At 45.9% G+C, this 22,017-nt stretch overlaps 1 protein-coding gene across 1 annotated transcript in view; it reads left to right on the top strand.

The window, feature by feature from the left end:
- The window catches only part of SH2D6 (SH2 domain containing 6), a 106,971-nt gene extending 85,406 nt beyond the window's left edge, over window positions 1-21,565 (top strand). The window contains exons 12-14 of the mRNA XM_063931984.1: window positions 9,384-9,467; window positions 19,577-19,732; window positions 21,207-21,565. Of these exons, the coding sequence (XP_063788054.1) occupies window positions 9,384-9,467; window positions 19,577-19,732; window positions 21,207-21,323 (357 nt within the window). The 3' untranslated portion in view covers window positions 21,324-21,565. The remainder of the gene's footprint in view (window positions 1-9,383; window positions 9,468-19,576; window positions 19,733-21,206) is intronic.
- The last annotated feature ends 452 nt before the right edge of the window (window positions 21,566-22,017 follow it).

Below are 22,017 nucleotides of genomic sequence, written 5' to 3'. Positions count from 1 at the left end.
CAGCTTATACCCAAGTTTCCTTTCCTCTTGTGTATGTAAACAAAAGTTTTTTTACATAATTTGCATACTCTGTCAATGTCACCTTTATGATTGTAATTGCTTTAGTGTGTTACAATAAAATTGTGTTGTACCTGCTGCGGGTCATTCTGTGTCTGCTCAAGAAAGGGGAGTTTTACGCTTGCCTCTCTGTCACGGTGTGCTGATTACGACGAAATTCCTGAAGATCATCAGCTGCAGTTGGAGCACTAGACACACCTTCGGACCGGGGTGTTACACAAGTCATACTGAACTATGGGCCCGATTCAGCTTGGGGCGGAATTGAGATGCGATCACATCTCCTAATGTGGCCCCATAGTGCACATGCTCGGGACCCGCACTGCGTGTGAGCAGGCCAGGGAAATGCGATCACATCTTACTGTGGAAATGCATCTGCCTGATTGACAGGCAGAAGCATTTGTGGGGCGGGGACGCGGTGTTGTGGGGCGATGACTTGGCATTGGGTGGGCGAGTCGACATAAATGTGGGCAGGTTCGGAGTGGCCACGTGACATTACATGCGGCCACCGCAACACTGAGAAATGGATGCCCTGCGTCTGCCTTCGCAGCCAGCTGCGGAGGCAGGGGGCTTCCACAAATCAGTGATGTGATCACAATTACATTGCCATCGCATCACTGCTGGGTATTTGAATGCATTGCCCTGTACTGGGCAGCCCCCAGCATGCGATTGCAACAAGTTGCAGTTTTGCTAAAAACGCAAAACTGGAACTGAAGCTGAATAAGGTCCTATGGCTGCAACAGCATTTCCTGTAATAACCAACATTTCCTGTGTAACAAACACTTCCTGTATGACAAGTGGATAGTAGTGATCCACATACATTTACAATTATCATGAGTGCACACTTGCACCTGGTCTATATCGAATCAGGCATATTAAATAAAATTAACCAAACAATGGGGGTCATTCCGAGTTTGATCGCACGTAGCAACTTTTTGCTGCCCATGCGATCAACTAGACACTGCCTATGGGGGAGTGTATTTCTGCATAGCAGGACTGCGAACACTTGTGCAGCCCTGCTATGCAAAAAAAGATTCCTGTAAAACAAGACCAGGGTAAGAGTTACTTACCCTGTGCGATCGATCCAGCGATGCAGGTCCCGGAATTGACGTCAGACATCCGCCCTTCAAATGCCTGGATACGCCTGCGTTGGACTCACCACTCCCAGAAAACGGTGAGTATCCACCCCGAAACGCATCCCCGCTGTCAATCTTCTTGCGATCGCGCTAGTGATCACTTTCTTCTTTCTCCTGGTCGTTGCCCGGCGACACACGTAAGCATTGCGGGTGCCGCGCAGGCGCAGTCCCAACCCATTAGCACCGCTGAGACAACCAGCAGCATGCGAAGGGGTCGGATATTTAGTTATGTAGAATTTTTACAGCCAAGTATGTGGACTTGGCAAGAACACAAAGAGAGCATGTTATTAAATGTAGTTTAATATGAAGAAGAGAGTCACAATGCTTAACGTATGGAAAAATATCAAAACAGTTTCATAAACGAAAAAGAGTTACAAGAGAAACTGATAAACTACATATTTTTATGGAATCTGTGCCAGAATAGTGAGAATGTGGATATCTTATCAGTAGTAAATAGATTATCAGAAAACGAAAAACCTTTTTTTTTTTTCATGCGTTTTAAACAGATGTTTTCATCCTCACCTTCTCTACCTTATAGCTGAAAGAGGTGTGGGGTTTATAACTCTTTAAAATACATTTCTAATAAGAACTTCTAATGCCTTACAAGGATGTTATTTAACTGTGTTCCCTAGAAAGCTAATATTTATATTTGACATTTGATGTAGCTCATTCTCCAGATTATGAATATTACAAGTGGTCCTTTCACATACTGTATGGATTATAACTAGAGATGTGCGGGAGGCACTTTTCGTATTTTGGTTTTCGTTCTAATTCCCCACTCGTGTTTTGGTTTTGGGTTGGTTTTGCCAAAACCACCCTTTTGTGTTTTGGTTTTGGATCGGGATTATTTTTGAAAAAAACCATAAAAACAGCTAAAATCACAGAATTTGGGGGTAATTTTGGTCCTACAGTAGTATTAACCTCAATAACATTAATTTCCACTCATTTCCAGTCTATTCTGAACACCTCACACCTCACAATATTGTTTTTCGGCCAAAAGGTTGCACTGAGGTAGCTGGATGACTAAGCTAAGCGACACAAGTGGGCGGCACAAACACCTGGCCCATCTAGGAGTGGCACTGCAGTGTCAGACAGGATGGCAGTTTTAAAAACTAGGCCCCAAAGAGCACATAAAGCAAAAAAAAAAAAAGAGGTGCACCGAGGTCGCTGGATGACTAAGCTAAGCGACACAAGTGTGCGGGACAAACACCTGGCCCATCTAGTGCAGCGGCAGACAGGATGGCACTTAAAAAAACTAGTTCCCAAACAGCACATGATGCAAAGAAGAAAAAGAGGTGCAAGATGGAATTGTCTTTGGGCCCTCCCACCCACACTTATGTTGTATAAACAGGACATGCACACTTTAACAAACCAATAATTTCAGCGACAGGGTCTGCACACGACTGTGGTTGAAATTACTGCTTTGTTTGGGCCCCCACCAAAAAAAGAAGCAATCAATCTCTCCTTGCACAAACTGGCTTTACAGAGGCAAGATGTCGACCTCATCCTCATCCTCCGATTCCTCACCTCTTTCAATGTGTACATCCTCCTCCTCCTCACCACAGAGTATTAATTCGTCCCCACTGGAATCCACCATCACAGGTCCCTATGTACTTTCTGGAGGCAATTGCTGGTCAAGGTCTTCCCGGAGGAATTTATAATTAATTTTGATGAACATCATCTTCTCCACATTTTCTGGAAGTAACGTCCTACGCCGATCGCTAACAAGGTTACCGGCTGCACTAAACACTGTTTCGGAGTACACACTGGAGGGGGGGCAACTTAGGTAAAATAAAGCCAGTTTGTGCAAGGGCATCCAAATTACCTCTTTTTCCTGCCAGTATACAGTACGTACAGACTGTCTGACATGCCTACTTGGATGCTGTCACTCATATAATCCTCCACCATTCTTTCAATGGTGACAGAATCATATGCAGTGACAGTAGACATGTCAGTAATCGTTGGCAGGTCCTTCAGTCCGGACCAGATGTCAGCACTCGCTCCTGACTGCCCTGTATCACCGCCAGTGGGAGGGCTAAGAAATCATCCTTTTCCTCGCAGCCCCAGTTGTGGGAGAAAATGAAGGAGGAGTTGTTGACGGGTCACGGTCCGTTTGAGTTGGCAATTTTCTCACCAGCACGTCTTTGAACCTCTGCAGACTTGTGTCTGCTGGAAAGAGAGATACAATGTAGACTTTAAACCTAGGATCGAGCACGGTGGCCAAAATGTAGTGCTCTGCTTTCAACAGATTGACCACCCTTGAATCCTGGCAAAGCGAATGAAGGGCTCCATCCACAAGTCCCAAATACTTTGCTTAATTGATCCATCTTAGCTCCTCCTTCAATTTCTCCAGCTGCTTCTGCAAAACCTGATGAGGGGAATGACCTGACTCAAGCTGGCAGTGTCTGAACTGACTTCATGTGTGGCAAGTTCGAAGAGTTGGAGAACCTTGCACAAGACGGAAATCATTCTCCACTGCGCTTGAGTAAGGTGCATTCCCCCTCCTTTGCCTATATCGTAGGTGGATGTATAGGCTTGAATGGTCTTTTGCTGCTCCTCCATCCTCTGATGCATATAGAGTGTTGAATTCCACCTCGTTACCACCTCTTGCTTCAGGTGATGGCAGGACACGTTCAGGAGTGTTTGATGGTGCTCCAGTCTTTGGCACGCGGTGGCTGAATGCCGAAAGCGGCCTGCAATTTTTCGGGCCACCGACAGCATCTCCTGCACGCCCCTGACATTTTAAAAAAAATTCTGCACCACCAAATTAATTGTATGTGCAAACCATAGGACGTGCTGGAATTTGCCCAGATGTAATGCATGCACAATATTGGTGGCGTTGTCTGATATCACAAATCCCCGGGAGAGTCTAATTGGGGTAAGCCATTGTGCAATGATGTCCCTCAGTTTCCGTAAGAGGTTGTCAGCGGTGTGCCTCTTACGGAAAGCGGTGATACATAGCGTAACCTGCCTAGGAACGAGTTGGTGTTTGCCAGATGCTGCTACTGGTGCCACTGCTGTTGTTGCTGCTGGAGGCCATACATCTATCCAGTGGTCTGTCACAGTCATATAGTCCTTGGTCTGCCCTGTTCCGCTTGTTTACATGTCCGTGGTTAAGTGGGTAAAACTGCATTTTTTTAGGACACTGAGGACACTTTTTCTGACGTCTCTGTACATTCTCGGTATCACCTGCCAAGTGAAATGGAACCTAGATGGGATTTGATACCGGGGACACAGTACCTCAAACAATTGTCTAAGTTCCAATGAACTAATGGCGGATTCCGAACGCACATCTAACACCAACATAGCTGTCAAGGCCACAGTTATCCGCTTTGCAAAAGGATGACTGCTTTCATATTTTATCTTCCTCACAAAGGACTGCTGGACAGTCAATTGCTTAGTTGAAGTAGTACAAGTGGTCTTCCGACTTCCCCCCTGGGATGACGATCGACTCCCAGCAGCAACAACAGCAGCGGCAGCAACAGCAGGCGTACCACTCAAGGATCCTCCAGAGGAATCCCGGTTAGGAGAGGACTCCTCAGTCTTGCCAGTGACATGACTTGCAGGACTACTGACGTTCCTAACTGAGGAGGAAGTTGACGTTGAGGGAGTTGGCAGTGTGGCTTGCAGAAGCTTGGGTACAAGAGGAAGAAGGGATTTAGGTGTCAGTGGACTGCTTACGCTCTTACCAAAAGTTTCACAACTTGACACTGACTTCTGATGAATGCGCAGCAGGTGACGTATAAGGGAGGATGTTCCTAGGTGGTTAACAGCCTTACCCCTACTTATTACAGATTGACAGAGGCAACACATGGCTTGACACCTGTTGTCCGGATTTGTGGAGAAATAATTCCATACCAAAGAGGTGGCTTTTTTGGTATTTTGCCCAGGCATCACAATGGGCTTCTTCATCCCATGGACAACAGGTGTCTTCCCCGGTGCCTTATTTAAACAAACCACATCACCATCAGAATCCTCATCGTCAACTTCCTCCTCCGCGCCAGCAACACCCATATCCTCATCCTGGTGTACTTCAACAGTGACATCTTCAATTTGAATATCAGGAACTGGACTGCGGGTGCTACTTCCAGCACTTGCAGGGGGCGTGCAAATGGTGGAAGGAACCACCTCTTCCCGTCCAGTGTTGGAAAGGTCAGGCATCGCAACCACCGACACACTTGGACTCTCCTTGGGGATTTGTGAACGCACAGTTCTTTTCTGTGCTTTTTCCAGCTTTACTCTCATCATTTTTCTAGCAGGAGGATGAGGGCTTCCATCGTCATGTGCAGCCGAACCACTAGTCATGAACATAGGCCAGGGCCTTAGCCGTTCCTTGCCACTCCGAGTCGTAAATTCCATATTGGCAAGTTTACGTTTCTCCTCAGACAATTTAAATTTCTTTTTTTGGGTCTTTTTACTGAACTTTGGCTTTTTGGATTTTACATGCCCTCTACTATCACATTGGGCATCGGCCTTGGCAGATGATGTTAATGGGGTTTTATTGTCTTTGTCATGACCAGTGGCAGCAGCTTCAGTACTAGGAGGAAGTTGTTCTTGATCTTTCCCTATTTTATCCTCCAAATTTTTGTGCTCTATTATTTTTCTAGAGTTATATAACAATATGCGGTACAGGAGAGCGTACCTCTACACCACACAGGGCAAACCCTGTGAAAATTATTTGGATTAAATATTAATAACCCCTTTATTTGGAGTAAATAATATACAGCACAGGACAGCGCCACTGAACTTATATGACAGCACCACTGGACTGGATTTATACGGAATTATATGGATTTATATGGAATTATATGGCAGAATCACTGGAATTATATGGCAGGATCACTGGACTTATACGGCAGGATCACTGGATGTATACGGCAGTACCGCTGGACATATATGGCAGTATCAATGGACATATACGGCAGGATCACTGGAATTATACGGCAGGATCACTGGATTTAAAAGGCAGTACCGCTGGACATATACGGCAGTATCACTGGACTGGAGTTATACGCCAGTATCACTGTAATTATACGGCAGCATCACTGGACATATACGGCAGTACCGCTGGACATATACGGCAGGATCACTGGAATTATATGGCAGGATCACTGGACTTATACGGCAGGATCACTGGATGTATACGGCAGTACCGCTGGACATATATGGCAGTATCAATGGACATATACGGCAGGATCACTGGCATTATATGGCAGGATCACTGGATTTAAACGGCAGTACCGCTGGACATATACGGCAGTATCACTGGACTGGAGTTATACACCAGTATCACTGTAATTATACGACAGGATCACTGGACATATACGGCAGTACCGCTGGACATATACGGCAGGATCACTGGACTTATAAGGCAGGATCACTGGACTTATACGCCAGTACCACTGGATTTAAACGGCAGTACCGCTGGACATATACGGCAGTATCACTGGACTTATACGGCAGGATCACTGGACTTATACGGCAGGATCACTGAACTTATACGGCAGTACCACTGGAATTACCCGGCAGGATCACTGGATTTATACGGCAGTACCGCTGGACATATACGGCAGTATCACTGGACATATACGGCAGTATCACTGGACTGGATTTATACGCCAGTACCACTAGAATTATACAGCAGGATCACTGGATTTATACGCCAGTACCACTGGAATTATATGGCAGGTTCACTGGAATTATACGGCAGGATCACTGGCCTTATACGCCAGTACAACTGGAATTATACGGCAGGATCACAGGAACTATACGGCAGGATCACTGCAATTATACGGCAGGATCACTGGAATTAGATGCCAGTACCACTGGAATTATACGCCAGTACCACTGGAATTATACGGCAGTATCGCTGGATTTATACGGCAGTACCGCTGGACATATATGGCAGTACTGCTGGACATATATGGCAGTACCGCTGGACATATATGGCAGTACCGCTGGATATATATGGCAGTATCAATGGACATATACAGCAGTATCACTGGACATATACGGCAGTATCACTGGACATATACGGCAGTATCACTGGACATATACGGCAGTATCACTGGACTGGACTTATACGCCAGTACCACTGTAATTATACGGCAGGATCACTGGACTTATACGCCAGTACCACTGGAATTATACAACAGGATCACTGGATATATACGGCAGTACCGCTGGACATATACGGCAGTATCACTGGACAAGACTTATACGCCAGTACCACTGTATTTATACGGCAGGATCACTTGTATTATACGGCAGGATCACTGGAATTATATGGCAGTACCGCTGGACATTTACGGCAATACCGCTGGACATATACGGCAGTATCACTGGACATATACGGCAGTATCACTGGACATATACTGCAGTATCACTGGACTGGACTTATACGCCAGTACCACTGGAATTATACGGCAGGATCACTGGAATTATACGGCAGGATCACTGGAATTATACGGCAGGATAACTGGATTTATACGGCAGTACCGCTGGACATATACGCAGTATCAATGGACATATACGGCAGTATCACTGGACATATACGGCAGTATCACTGGACTGGACTTATACGCCAGTACCACTGTAATTATACGGCAGGATCACTGGACTTATACGCCAGTACCACTGGAATTATACAACAGGATCACTGGATATATACGGCAGTACCGCTGGACATATACGGCAGTATCACTGGACAAGACTTATACGCCAGTACCACTGTATTTATACGGCAGGATCACTTGTATTATACGGCAGGATCACTGGAATTATATGGCAGTACCGCTGGACATTTACGGCAATACCGCTGGACATATACGGCAGTATCACTGGACATATACGGCAGTATCACTGGACTGGACTTATACGCCAGTACCACTGGAATTATACGGCAGGATCACTGGAATTATACGGCAGGATCACTGGAATTATACGGCAGGATCACTGGACATATACGGCAGTATCACTGGACATATACTGCAGTATCACTGGACTGGACCTATACGCCAGTACCACTGGAATTATACGGCAGGATCACTGGAATTATACGGCAGGATCACTGTAATTTTACGGCAGGATCACTGGAATTATACGTCAGGATCACTGGAATTATACGTCAGGATCACTGGAATTATACAGCAGTACCGCTGGACATATACGGCAGTATCAATGGACATATATGGCAGCATCACTGGACTTATACGGCAGGATCACTGTAATTATACGGCAGGATCACTGTAATTATACGGCAGGATCACTGTAATTATACGGCATTATCACTGGAATTATACGTCAGGATCACTGGAATTATACGTCAGGATCACTGGAATTATACGGCAGTACCGCTGGACATATACGGCAGTATCAATGGACATATATGGCAGGATCACTGGACATATACGGCAGTATCACTGGACATATACGGCAGCACAGGGACACCACCACTGGACCGATGCAGGACAACACAGCACCACTGCAATGGACTGGACTTATACAGCAGCACTGGACATATGGCAGCAGAGGACACCACCACTGTGACTGGACAGATGCAGCACAAGACATGGACACTGAGGAGGGAGACACGTCCTCTCTCTACACTCTCCAGTGACGGAGTGAAAATGGCGGCGACGCTCGGCTCCTTATATGGAATCCAAACCCAGCGAAAATCCGACAGCGGGATGATGACGTTTTGCCTCGTTTTGGTTTTAGAGTCAGGCGGGAAAACCCGTGCCTGACTCGGATCCGAGCTTGGGTGGTGAAGTCCGGTAGGGTTCGGTTCTCTGAGAACCGAACCCGCTCATCTCTAATTATAACGTAATTTTCTTTGATGAAAACATGCTTATCTGTAGTTCCTGTACAATTTATTAAACAACCCATCTATGTGATAAGAATCAGTCACTTTATGACACCAGACTTCTCCCATTATAAACAGCCTGTTGGCCTCTGAAGTAGATTTTACTGTCACAGTTAACCCCTGAATTACCTGCAACCACGCTGTCACATGTTTAAAACAATTTATATCTGTGGGATAAAGCAGTTATATATTTATATGTTATTTTAGGAAACTCATGACTCTGCCATAATTATGACGTGCAATAAGACTACTTAATTTAGTCATGAAAATTGGCAAAATATATTGAAGGCCATCTCCCATTACCAATTTTGTGCTGTATTGCGATATAGGATATGGAATTGATGGGCAAATCTTGGTATGGAGGAGAGATGGAACGCAAGGAAGCAGAGAGAACACTGAGCAAAATTAATAAGGTACAAATTAAGAATTACGAGATTACTGTAACCACACGCTGAGATTACTTCCCTGGGCTCACACATTTTATTTTACCGACCCACACGTTCTTTAATAACTTCACCTATTTCCCGTTATACTGCTCACCATTGCCTAACAGCTGGGGGCCCTGAGTTATCACACAATACACTATGACTAATGGCATACTGACTCACTTCAGTTGTAGTGACACAACTATTGCTAACTACCTAACACTCTGGCAAAACTTTGTTCTGATTATTATATACTTTTTGATTTTGATACAACATATTGCTTCTTGCATTTGATTATATAGATCGTATCCCCTATATTGCTTTATATTTTCTGCATACCTTTGTGTTATTTATTTCTGTTTTCCTATGTATCTATTCCTTTGCCATACCTCCCCAAGCCTTAGAGAGAGATAAAGTGGACGGAAATAAACTACCAGGCAGTCAGCTCTTCACTACGGTGTTGGTACTTTATCTCCGTCCACTTTATCTCTCTCCAAGCCTTAGTACATAGACCCCCTCAATCTTAACATACAGCCCTATCCTGTAACTCTACACCAGGCATGTCAAACTGAAAATCCCAACTGGGCTGAATTATCAAGCTCTAAGTCTTGTGTGGGCTGCAAGATATATATATATATATATATATATATATAAAATAAGATTTTACTTACCGGTAAATCTATTTCTCGTAGTCCGTAGTGGATGCTGGGGACTCCGTAAGGACCATGGGGAATAGACGGGCTCCGCAGGAGACATGGGCACTTTAAGAAAGAATTTAGATTCTGGTGTGCTCTGGCTCCTCCCTCTATGTCCCTCCTCCAGACCTCAGTTAGAGAAACTGTGCCCGGAAGAGCTGACAGTACAAGGAAAGGATTTTGGTAATCCAGGGTAAGACTCATACCAGCCACACCAATCACACCGTATAACTTGTGATAACCTTACCCAGTTAACAGTATGAACAACAACAGAGCATCAGATAAACCCTGATGCAACTATAACATAACCCTTATTTAAGCAATAACTATATACAAGCATTGCAGAAGAAGTCCGCACTTGGGACGGGCGCCCAGCATCCACTACGGACTACGAGAAATAGATTTACCGGTAAGTAAAATCTTATTTTCTCTAACGTCCTAGTGGATGCTGGGGACTCCGTAAGGACCATGGGGATTATACCAAAGCTCCCAAACGGGCGGGAGAGTGCGGATGACTCTGCAGCACCGAATGAGCAAACACAAGGTCCTCCTCAGCCAGGGTATCAAACTTGTAGAACTTTACAAAGGTGTTTGAACCCGACCAAGTAGCCGCTCGGCAAAGCTGTAATGCCGAGACCCCTCGGGCAGCCGCCCAAGAAGAGCCCACCTTCCTTGTGGAATGGGCCTTAACTGATTTAGGCAGCGGCAACCCAGCCGCAGAATGAGCCTGCTGAATCGTGTTACAGATCCAGCGAGCAATAGTTTGCTTTGAAGCAGGCGCCCCAAGCTTGTGGAAGCATACAGGATAAACAAAGATTCTGTTTTCCTGACCTTAGCCATTCTGGCTACATAAACCTTCAAAGCCCTGACCACATCCAGTGACTCGGAATCCTCCAAGTCAGTAGTAGCCACAGGCACCACAATAGGTTGGTTTATATGAAAGGATGAAACCACTTTCGGCAGAAATTGTGGGCGGGTACGCAATTCTGCTCTATCCGCATGGAAAACCAGATAAGGGCTTTTATGTGACAAAGCCGCCAATTCTGACACACGCCTAGCCGAAGCCAAGGCTAATAGCATGACCACCTTCCACGTGAGATATTTTACTTCCACCGTTCTGAGTGGTTCAAACCAGTGTGATTTCAGGAACCTCAACACCACGTTAAGATCCCAAGGTGCCACTGGAGGCACAAAAGGGGGCTGAATATGCAGCACTCCCTTTACAAACGTCTGAACTTTAGGCAGAGAAGCCAGTTCTTTTTGAAAGAAAATGGATAAGGCCAAAATCTGAACCTTAATGGAACCCAATTGAAGGCCCAAAGTCACTCCCGACTGTAGGAAGTGAAGGAAACAACCCAGCTGGAATTCCTCCGTAGGGGCATTCCTGGCCTCACACCAACCCACATATTTTCGCCATATACGGTGATAATGTTGAGCCGTCACATCCTTCCTAGCCTCTATCAGCGTAGGAATGACCTCATCCGGAATGCCTTTTTCTGCTAGGATCTGGCGTTCAACCGCTATGCCGTCAAACGCAGCCGCGGTAAGTCTTGGAACAGACAGGGCCCCTGTTGCACAAGTCCTGTCTTAGAGGCAGAGGCCACGGGTCCTCTGTGAGCATTTCTTGCAGATCTTGATACCAAGTCCTTCTTGGCCAATCCGGAACAATGAGTATTGTTCTCACTCCTCTTTTTCTTATGATTCTCAGCACCTTGGGTATGAGAGGAAGAGGAGGAAATACATAGACCGACTGGAACACCCACGGTGTCACCAGTGCGTCCACAGCTATCGCCTGAGGGTCTCTTGACCTGGCGCAATATCTCTGCAGCTTTTTGTTGAGGCGGGATGCCATCATGTCCACCTGTGGCAGTTCCCACCGACTTGCAATCTGCGTGAAGACTTCTTGATGAAGTCCCCACTCTCCCAGGTGGAGGTCGTGCCTGCTGAGGAAGTCTGCTTCCCAGTTGTCCACTCCCGGAATGAACACTGCTGACAGTGCGCTTACGTGATTCTCCGCCCAGCGAAGAATTCTGGTGGCTTCTACCATCGCCACCCTGCTCCTTGTGCCGCCTTGGCGGTTTACATGAGCCACTGCGGTGATGTTGTCTGACTGAATCAGAACCGGTTGGTCGCGAAGCAGGTACTCCGCTTGACGTAGGGCGTTGTATATGGCCCTTAGTTCCAGGATGTTGATGTGAAGGCAAGTCTCCTGACTTGACCACAGCCCTTGGAAATTTCTTCCCTGTGTGACTGCCCCCCACCCTCGGAGGCTTGCATCCGTGGTCACCAGGACCCAGTCCTGAATGCCGAATCTGCGACCTTCGAGAAGGTGAGCACTCTGCAGCCTTCACAGGAGAGACACCCTGGCCCTGGGGGATAGGGCGATTAACCGATGCATCTGAAGATGTGATCCGGACCAATTGTCCAGTAAGTCCCATTGGAAGGTCCTCGCATGGAACCTGCCGAAGGGAATGGCCTCATATGATGCCACCATCCTTCCCAGGACTCTAGTGCAGTGATGCACTGACACCTGTTTTGGTTTTAATAGATTCCTGACCAGTGTCATGAGCTCCTGAGCTCTCTCTATCGGGAGATAAACCCTTTTCTGGTCTGTGTCTAGGATCATGCCTAGGAGAGCCAGATGAGCTGTCGGAACCAACTGCGACTTTGGAATATATAGAATCCAGCCGTGTTGCCGTTACACTTCCAGAGAAAGTGATACGCTGTTCAGCAACTGCTCTCTTGATCTCGCTTTTATGAGGAGATCGTCCAAGTACGGGATAATAGTGACACCTTGCTTCCGCAGGAGCACCATCATTTCCGCCATAACCTTGGTGAATATTCTCGGGGCCGTGGAGAGACCAAACGGCAACGCCTGAAATTGGTAATGACAATCCCGTACCACAATTCTGAGGTATGCCTGATGAGGTGGATAAATGGGGACATGAAGGTATGCATCCTTTATGTCCAGAGTCACCATAAAATCTCCCCCTTTCAGGCTTGCAATGACCACTCTTAGCGATTCCATCTTGAACTTGAAACTTTTCAGGTATATGTTCAGGGATTTTAAATTCAATATGGGTCTGACCGAACCGTCCGGTTTCGGGACTACAACATGGTCGAATAATAACACCCTCCTTGTTGAAGAAGGGGAACCTTGACCACCACCTGTTGAAGATACAATTTGTGAATTGCACTTAACACTGTTTCCCTCTCGTGGGGGGAAGCCGGCAGGGCCGTCGGTGAGGGGGCATCATCTCAAAGTCCAGCTTGTATCCCTGAGACACAATATCTATTGTCCAGGGATCTAACAGGGAGTGAACCCACTTGTGGCTGAACTTACGAAGGCGTGCCCCCACCGGGCCTAGCTCCGCCTGTGGAGCCCCAGTGACATGCAGTGGATTTTGTAGAGGCCGGGGAGGACTTCTGTTCCTGGGAACTAGCTGTGTTGTGCAGCTTCTTTCCTCTGCCCCTGCCTCTGGCAAGTAAGGACGCACCTCGGACTTTCTTGTTTCTTTGTTCGAAAAGTTGCATTTGATAATGACGTGCTTTCCTAGGCTGTGCATGAATATAAGGCAAAATATCCGAATTACCAGCTATAGCCGTGGAGACCAGGTCCGAGAACCCTTCTCCACACAATCCTCAGCCTTCCATATGCCTCTTAAGTCGGCATCATCTGTCCATTGCATATTCTACAGGACACGTCAAGCAGAAATCGACATAGCTTTGACTCTAGGACCCAGTAGACTCATGTCTCTTTGGGCATGTTTTTTATATATATATCTCTTAAGGTACATATATATATATATATATATACATACTAGGGTCTCAATCTCTGCTGATAAGGTACCTGTCCACGCTGCCACAGCGCTATAAACACATGCCGACACAATCGCCGGTCTGAGTAGTGTACCAGAATGTGCACGCTATCTCTGTCTACAGAATCCCTGAGGATAGCTGTTACGTCAGGGCTACCTTTTGGGCAAACGTGACACCCTTGGGGAAGATTCCCATCGTATCCTGGCTCTAGTAGGGAAAGGATACTCCCTCAGAATTCTTTGTGGGAAACTGTAGTCTCTTGTCTGGAGATTCCCGCTCTTTTTCATCATGAGAGGAGGGAAATTTACCTCAGCTTTCTTCCCCTTAAACATGTGTACCCTTGTGTCAGGGACAGATGAGTCATCAGTGATATGCAAATCATCTTTTATTACAATAATCATATATTGAATACTTTTCTGCCATTTTGGCTGTAACTTTGCATTATCGTAGTCGACACTGGAGTCAGACTCCGTGTCGATATCAGTGTCTATTATTTTGGATAGTGATCATTGAGAGACTCTGAAGGTCTCTGCGACATAGGGACAGACATGGGTAGATTCCCTGTCTGTTCTCTAATCTTTTGTGCAATAAATTCACCTTAGCACTTAATTACACATATCCAAACAGGTGTCGGCGTTTCGACGGAGACACCCTCTCACACACATATTTGCTCCATCTCCTCCTTAGGGGAGCCTTTTACCTCAGACATGTCGACACACACGTACCGACACACCACACACTCAGGGAATGCTCATCTGAAGACAATTTCCCCATAAGGCCCTTTGGAGAGACAGAGAGAGAGTATGCCAGCACACACCCCAGCGCTATTAACCCAGGAATAACACAGTAACTTAATGTTAACCCAGTAGCTGCTGTTTATATTGATTTTTGCACCTAATTATGTGCCCCCCCCCCCCTCTCTTTTTACCCTCTTCTACCGTGTAACTGCAGGGGAGAGGCTGGGGAGCTTCCTCTCAGCGGTGCTGTGGAGAAAAAACATGGCGCTGGTGAGTGCTGAGGAAGAAGCCCCGCCCCCTCGATGGCGGGCTTCTGTCCCGCTTTCATGAACAATTTTTGGCGGGGGCTCATACATATATACAGTGCCCAATACATATATACAGTGCCCAACTGTATATATTCAAACTTTTGCCAAAGAGGTCTCTATTTGCTGCCCAGGGCGCCCCCCCCCCCCCCCCCCCTGCGCCCTGCACCCTTACAGTGACCGGAGTATGTGGGTGTAGTGTGGGAGCAATGGCGCACAGCTGCAGTGCTGTGCGCTACCTCAGTGAAGACTGGAGTCTTCTGCCGCCGATTTCGAAGTCTTCTTGCTTCTTTCACCTGGCTTCTGTCTTCCGGCTCTGCGAGGGGGATGGCGGCGCGGCTCCGGGATCGGACGACAAAGGGTGAGATCCTGTGTACGATCCCTCTGGAGCTAATGGTGTCCAGTAGCCTAAGAAGCAGGACCTATCTGCAGAGAGTAGGGCTGCTTCTCTCCCCTCAGTCCCACGATGCAGGGAGTCTGTTGCCAGCAGAGCTCCCTGAAAATAAAAAAACCTAACAAAATACTTTCTTATAGCAAGCTCAGGAGAGCTCACTAAACAGCACCCAGCTCGTCCGGGCACAGATTCAAACTGAGGTCTGGAGGAGGGACATAGAGGGAGGAGCCAGAGCACACCAGAATCTAAATTCTTTCTTAAAGTGCCCATGTCTCCAGCGGAGCCCGTCTATTCCCCATGGTCCTTACGGAGTCCCCAGCATCCACTAGGACGTTAGAGAATATATATATATATATATATATATATATATATGGTCCAGCACTCCCTTTAGGAATGGTTACTTAGCTGGTTTCCCGCATACAATGGGGTAAATTTACTAAGAATCGTATTTTCCCGTTTGAGGTCAAAGTTCAATCACGAATGACATCGAAAGTGTAAATATGCAACTTTTTGAATTGATTACGACTAATTTACTAAGCTGCCGTATTCTGCATTTTCGGGTTTTCCGATGTCGATGTCATTCGTTTTTTTTGGCAGTGTTTTACGTGAGTGACTTGTAAAACACTGCCGACTTTAATACAATGAATCTCGGCCGGATCTGAGAGATCCGTGCTGAGCTTCATTGTGCACCTTGCAAAAAAAAAGAAAAAAATGTTTAAATGTAAAAAAAAATTTGCGTGGGGTCCCCCCTCCTAAGGCAAACCAGCCTCGGGCTCTTTGAGCCGATCCTGGTTGCAGAAATATGGGGAAAAAATGGACAGGGGTTCCCCCATATTTAAACAACCAGCACCGGGCTCTGCGCCTGGTTCCAAAAATACGGGGGACAAAAAGCGTAGGGGTCCCCCGTATTTTTGAAACCAGCACCGGGCTCCACTAGCTGGACAGATAATGCCACAGCCGGGGGTCACTTTTATACAGTGCCTTGCGGCCGTGGCATCAAATATCCAACTAGTCACCCCTGGCCGGGGTACCCTGGGGGAGTGGGGACCCCTTCAATCAAGGGGTCCCCCCCCCAGCCACCCAAGGGCCAGGGGTGAAGCCCGAGGCTGTGCCCCCCCATCCAATGGGCTGCGGATGGGGGGCTGATAGCCTTTGTTCAAAGTGAATGATATTGTTTTTAGTAGCAGTACTACAAGGCCCAGCAAGCCTCCCCCGCAAGCTGGTACTTGGAGAACCACAAGTACCAGCATGCGGCGGAAAAATGGGCCCGCTGGTACCTGTAGTACTACTACTAAAAAAAATACCCCAATAAAGACAACACACACACACCTTGAAAGTATAACTTTAATACATCCATCCACACCTCCATATACTCATACTTACCTTATGTTCCCACGCAGGTCGGTCCTCTTCTCCAGTAGAATCCATGGTGTACCTGTTGAAAAAATTATACTTTACTATATATATAATAAGAAGGGTGTGCTCTCTTGCTCCAATATTTAATCCACATATGACAGCTACATAATGTGGTATCAGAACATAGAGCACATCGAGGAATAAGGAGGGACAAGATGAAAATATCCCACACAAACACATGATATAAATACTATATGCAATATAAAAAATATAAAATATATAATATAAGTGCGCGTTGGATAAAAAGAGGAATACTAAAGGAAAGGAGTCAGTTCATAGTGTTCATTAAGACCTTCAGGGATTAATGTCCCAAGTGTTTGTATCCAAAACATTTCTCTTTGCGCTAGTTTCTTATCTCGATCGCCGCCCCTGGGTCCTAACACCACATGCTCGATGGCCTTAAAGGTCATTTGATCCGGGTTTGAGTTATGGACTTTATTGAAATGTTTCGGAACTGAATGGTTATCCATCTTATTTTTGATTGCTCTCACATGTTCTTGTATCCTGAGGCGGAGAGTTCTCTTTGTCTTGCCTATGTCTTGCACAGATGCGCCACAGCTTGGCATCGGTACGCTACAAAATCGTGGATCAGGTCCCTGACTCATTACGGGGAGGCAACCGAGCCAACAAACTGTTACGTTTAGAGGCACGGTGGATCCACAAGCTAGATACTATTCACCCACGGGGTTTAAATGAATACCTCAGCCTTAATTGTTTCCTCTAATGCCCCTTTTATTCCAGCAGGCTGGAGCCATCATCCCATGTATAGGCTCCCATGTAGACTTAAGATCAGCAACGTTTTCATGGGAGCAAACAATATGCATTGTTCATACTCAAACTACAGAAAACTAGCGGCTTAAGAATCTGGAATAGATGTTAGGTGCATGGCTAATCAGTCTAGTAAGTATCAGCCATAAATTAGGCGCTGACAGTCCCAAGTGTTATAGTCTTGAACAAAGGGAAGTGACCTCTATGTTTAGTGAAGCTGCAAGTTTGCACATTGAATTATTATTATCATTAATAATTGAATTTGTTAAGCAACATTTTGGATTTTAGGCACGTTTATTTAGTTTTATATCACACCCGGTTAATACGTAGGGTGTGTCTTATTGGTGCAGGGGGGTTAGTACATATCTTTATTTTCACATGTTCACAGTTCACATGTTTTTATCATGTTTTTACCATGTATTTCCACTAGATGTGGTCGGAATTTTACTGTTATGCTTTGATTGTTCATAGGTGGTTTGTTTGTTTACATATAACCCCAGGCAACGCGCTGTCATTCTCTGCGCCTCCCCCCTGCAGCGGCGACGTCCCACGTCTGCGGGAGGACGTCACAACCGGGGGGCGGAGCCATCTGCACCCGGAAGTGCGGGCGCCGTGGAGCGGGACGCCGCTGGCTGCAGCGGGAATGGGCGAGCCAAGGGGTTGGTAAGTCTTTTTAAATGTTGTATTGCACTTGCACTTTTGTTTGCTGTGTCTTGAGGAAGGGAGTACGTCTCCCGAAACGTCGATTAAAGCACCTATTTTTTTCACCTGATAACAGTCTCTGAGTGCCGCCTTCCATTGCACGTATATATATATATATATATATATATCGTACGTACGTGTGTGTGTGTGTGTGTGTGTGTGTGTGTGTGTGTGTGTATATATATGTATATATATGTATATATATATATATATATATATAAAATGACAAAAAGTAGGCACTCACTGTAGATGTTGCTCAATACCGAGGTCCCCTCCTTGTATGCAATAGGTGGCATGCCCCCCTCCGTGCAGTAAAAACCAGGCGGCACTCAGTCTCTGTGAGTAAATCAATGTATTAAAGTACAAAAGGCATAGTTTCAACGCCACACAAAGCGTTTTTTCTTCTTCAAGCCAAGCACCTTGAAAAAAACGCCCATTGAAATGTCGGTACACTATGCCTTTTGTACTTTAATACATTGATTTACTCACAAAGACTACTAAGTGCCGCCTGGTTTCCACTGCACGGAGGGGTGCATGCCAGTCTCCACCCAGGGAACTATTGCACCATATACACACAGAGTGACACACAAACACATATACACAAATAAACACACAATCACATACACACATACATAAATTACTACAAATACAAACATACGCACAGTTACAGTATGTGCATACCCTTCCACCAGGCGCTGGCAGCAGACGGGCAGCAGTGTGAGTACGGAGGGAACTTGCGCAGCCAGCAGCTCCCCCTTCACCCCTCCGGACTGTCTATAGTAGAGAGCTATGGTAACTCTCTGTTGCTGCTGCAGCTCCGCGGTTGCGATCGAGGCTTTTATCTGAGACGGAGACAGCTGTGTCTCCGTCTCAAGAACAGAAGATTCAGCTCATCAGGGGGGAGGGGGTTCTAGGTACTTGGAACCCCCCCACCCCACCCCCCACCCCTGCGTGCGCCACTATGTTTCCCAGGATCAAATGTGCTTGCCTGGTTTAAAGCTCACCTGCCAACTAACTTATGGTTTTCAAAGTGAGACAGTCACCAACAAACCAAAGGAGCAGCTGACACAGGTTTAAAGTGAATGAGCTTAGAAAGGGGTGCACGGGAGAGCTAAAATCACAAATCCCTAATCTACACAATCTGTAAAATATTTCATATCACATGTTGTGAACATACAGTACCTGGAAATTTCTGATTTATAGGATTTGCAGCCAGTTTTCCTTAGACCTCCTTAATAACTTCTGTATGTGCTATCTGTAGGACGGATGCTTTTTGGTGCGTGTGAGCATAGCACACAGTAATCAGCAGCCATATACCCTGGTTGTGCTCTACAATGGCCATATTTTCAACATTCCCATACGAGCAGTGGGCAACCGTGGATTTTCGTTGGGGAAGGAGGGCAAGCGGAATGAGGAGGTGAGTGACCAGAAGGGTGTGCATGCCATAATCACAAGGGTGGACCAGTTACCTCAATCTGTCTTCTGATAGGAACAATCATACCTATACAAAGAAAGTGACTGAACTTTTTGAAGGAACGGTAGTGAAATGTATGTTAGGTAAATCTACCCGTTTTCTTCTTAGATACTGCCCAGTTTCACTTTATTTACTGGGCAAAGTGCGCCTAGAAAGTGTACGCCAAAGTGCAACTGGAAGGCACCACCTTAAAAGTTTAGGCCAAGACCCTAGTTCTGCCAGTTGAGCATGTGTTTCTACAGAAACTTCTACATAGTTACCCTCTGTGTCCCTCGCTGAATCAGATGTTGTTTCTGGACTGCTCTGTAAAGTGGGTCCTCCAGTGTGCCTACTCCATACTTAGCCTGTAAGACCTTCACTGCGCCAGACTGTGGCCATCAGCTAATGCAGGTGTCAGGCTTCTGCAAACACCACCCACTTGCTCAGCAAACCCATGAGCTTTGGCAGAAATGTCAGCACACCAGCATAAATCTAGAGGCCCAGTGTCTCCACATGAGCGTCTACACTATGCTTCAGCCGTGCTTTGTAAATGAGCCCAAACAGTTTTATTTTATTTTATTGTTTACTTTGAGTCTGTAACAGAATTGAACTCTTTAGTGCGCCCCCATGTTAATAACTTCTCCTATGTGTCTCATTATGGGAGGACGCTTCCCAGATGTTCATAGGGATGTGTTAGTACCTGCATGTGTGCTAGATGGTTGTGTAATACCTGCTATGTTACATAACCAGATTATACAAGAGTACAGATCTCATACATAATAACATATGTTGCCTTGTTGTACGTTTTACCATTTCCATCCTTCACTGAACACAGATTCACATGGGTAAATTTACTAAAGCTTCTAATTATGGAAAGTGGTGATGTTGCCCGTAGCAACCAATCAGATTCTATCTACCATTTGTCTATTGCATCCTGGAAAATGATAAAATCTGATTGGTTGCTATGGTTAACATCACCACTTTTCATAATTAGAAGCTTTAGTAAATATACCCCACAGTACAAAACACTTGCACTACTATGTATGCCATATTAGATAAACATGTTTTCTTGAGGGGAGACATGTACTAAGCAGTGATAAAAGTGCAGAAGTGAGCCAGTGGACAAGTTGCTCATGGCAACCAATCAGCGTTGACGCAACATTTAGAATTTGCATATTATAAAAGTATACAGAGCAGCTGATTGGTTGCCATGGGCAACCTCTCCACTGGCTCACTTCTCCACTTTTATCAATGCTTAGTACATGGCCCCCCTTGTCTCTATTTTAATTTCTCTCCATTTGTTCTACATCTTAGCATGAATTTGTACATTTCTATTGTTCCTCCACTGAATTTCCTCTTCACTTTCTCCCACTTCAGTCACTTGTGTGATAATCTGTTGTCCTCTAATCACCTCTAATGTTGCCTTGTATTTCCCCAGGTGTTCCCTAGTGTTGTCCAACTCATTGAGCATTTCCAGCGCGAACAGTTGTACCTGGTGAATCGCCAAACATTGGAAAGAGAGTCCACCGCCCTGCTGTATCCGGCTCTAATGTGACATGTAACCCTTGTTATACACATTCTGTGTTCTGTCTCCATCATCATAGTAGGACTCATAACCAAATGATATCATATCAAGCACTCATTAATACACTGTGGCAGTACCTAATTCTTCCAACAGCAGTGATAGTGGCTAAAGTGACGCTAGTCCATCATTTATAGGGCTAGCTTTGTAGACTGCAGTTCTTCTTTAGCCCACATGAGGGCATGACTATCTCACACTCAGGGGGAGATGTACTAAGCCTGAAAAGTGATAAATATCACTGTGATAAAGCACCAGCCAATCGGCTCCTAACTGCCATGTCACAGGCTGTGTTTGAAAAATGATAGTTAGGAGCCGATTGGCTGGTGCTTTATCACAGTGATATTTATCACTTTTCAAGCTTAGTACATCTGGCCCTCAGCCTGTGCGCTGTTTACTTTAGGATAAATTGGATAATTAATTAAGTGCATTCAAATATAAGTACACCCAGAGGCAAGATTTCCTTTAGAAGAACTAGGACAGGGTAAATAATAGGCCCTACACACATGCCGATTTTCTGAAAGATATGAACGATCTCGTTCATATATGAACGAGAACTCGTTCATATCTTTCAGTGTGGAGACTCCAGCGATGAACGATGCGCGGCCCCGCGCTCGTTCATCGCTGGTCTCCCGTCGGCTGTGCATGCAGGCCAATATGGACGATCTCG

This window comes from Pseudophryne corroboree, chromosome 6 (genome assembly GCF_028390025.1).
Source record: "Pseudophryne corroboree isolate aPseCor3 chromosome 6, aPseCor3.hap2, whole genome shotgun sequence".
NCBI classification, from domain to species: Eukaryota; Metazoa; Chordata; class Amphibia; order Anura; family Myobatrachidae; genus Pseudophryne; species Pseudophryne corroboree.
This window is presented reverse-complemented; position numbering and strand designations above follow the sequence as displayed.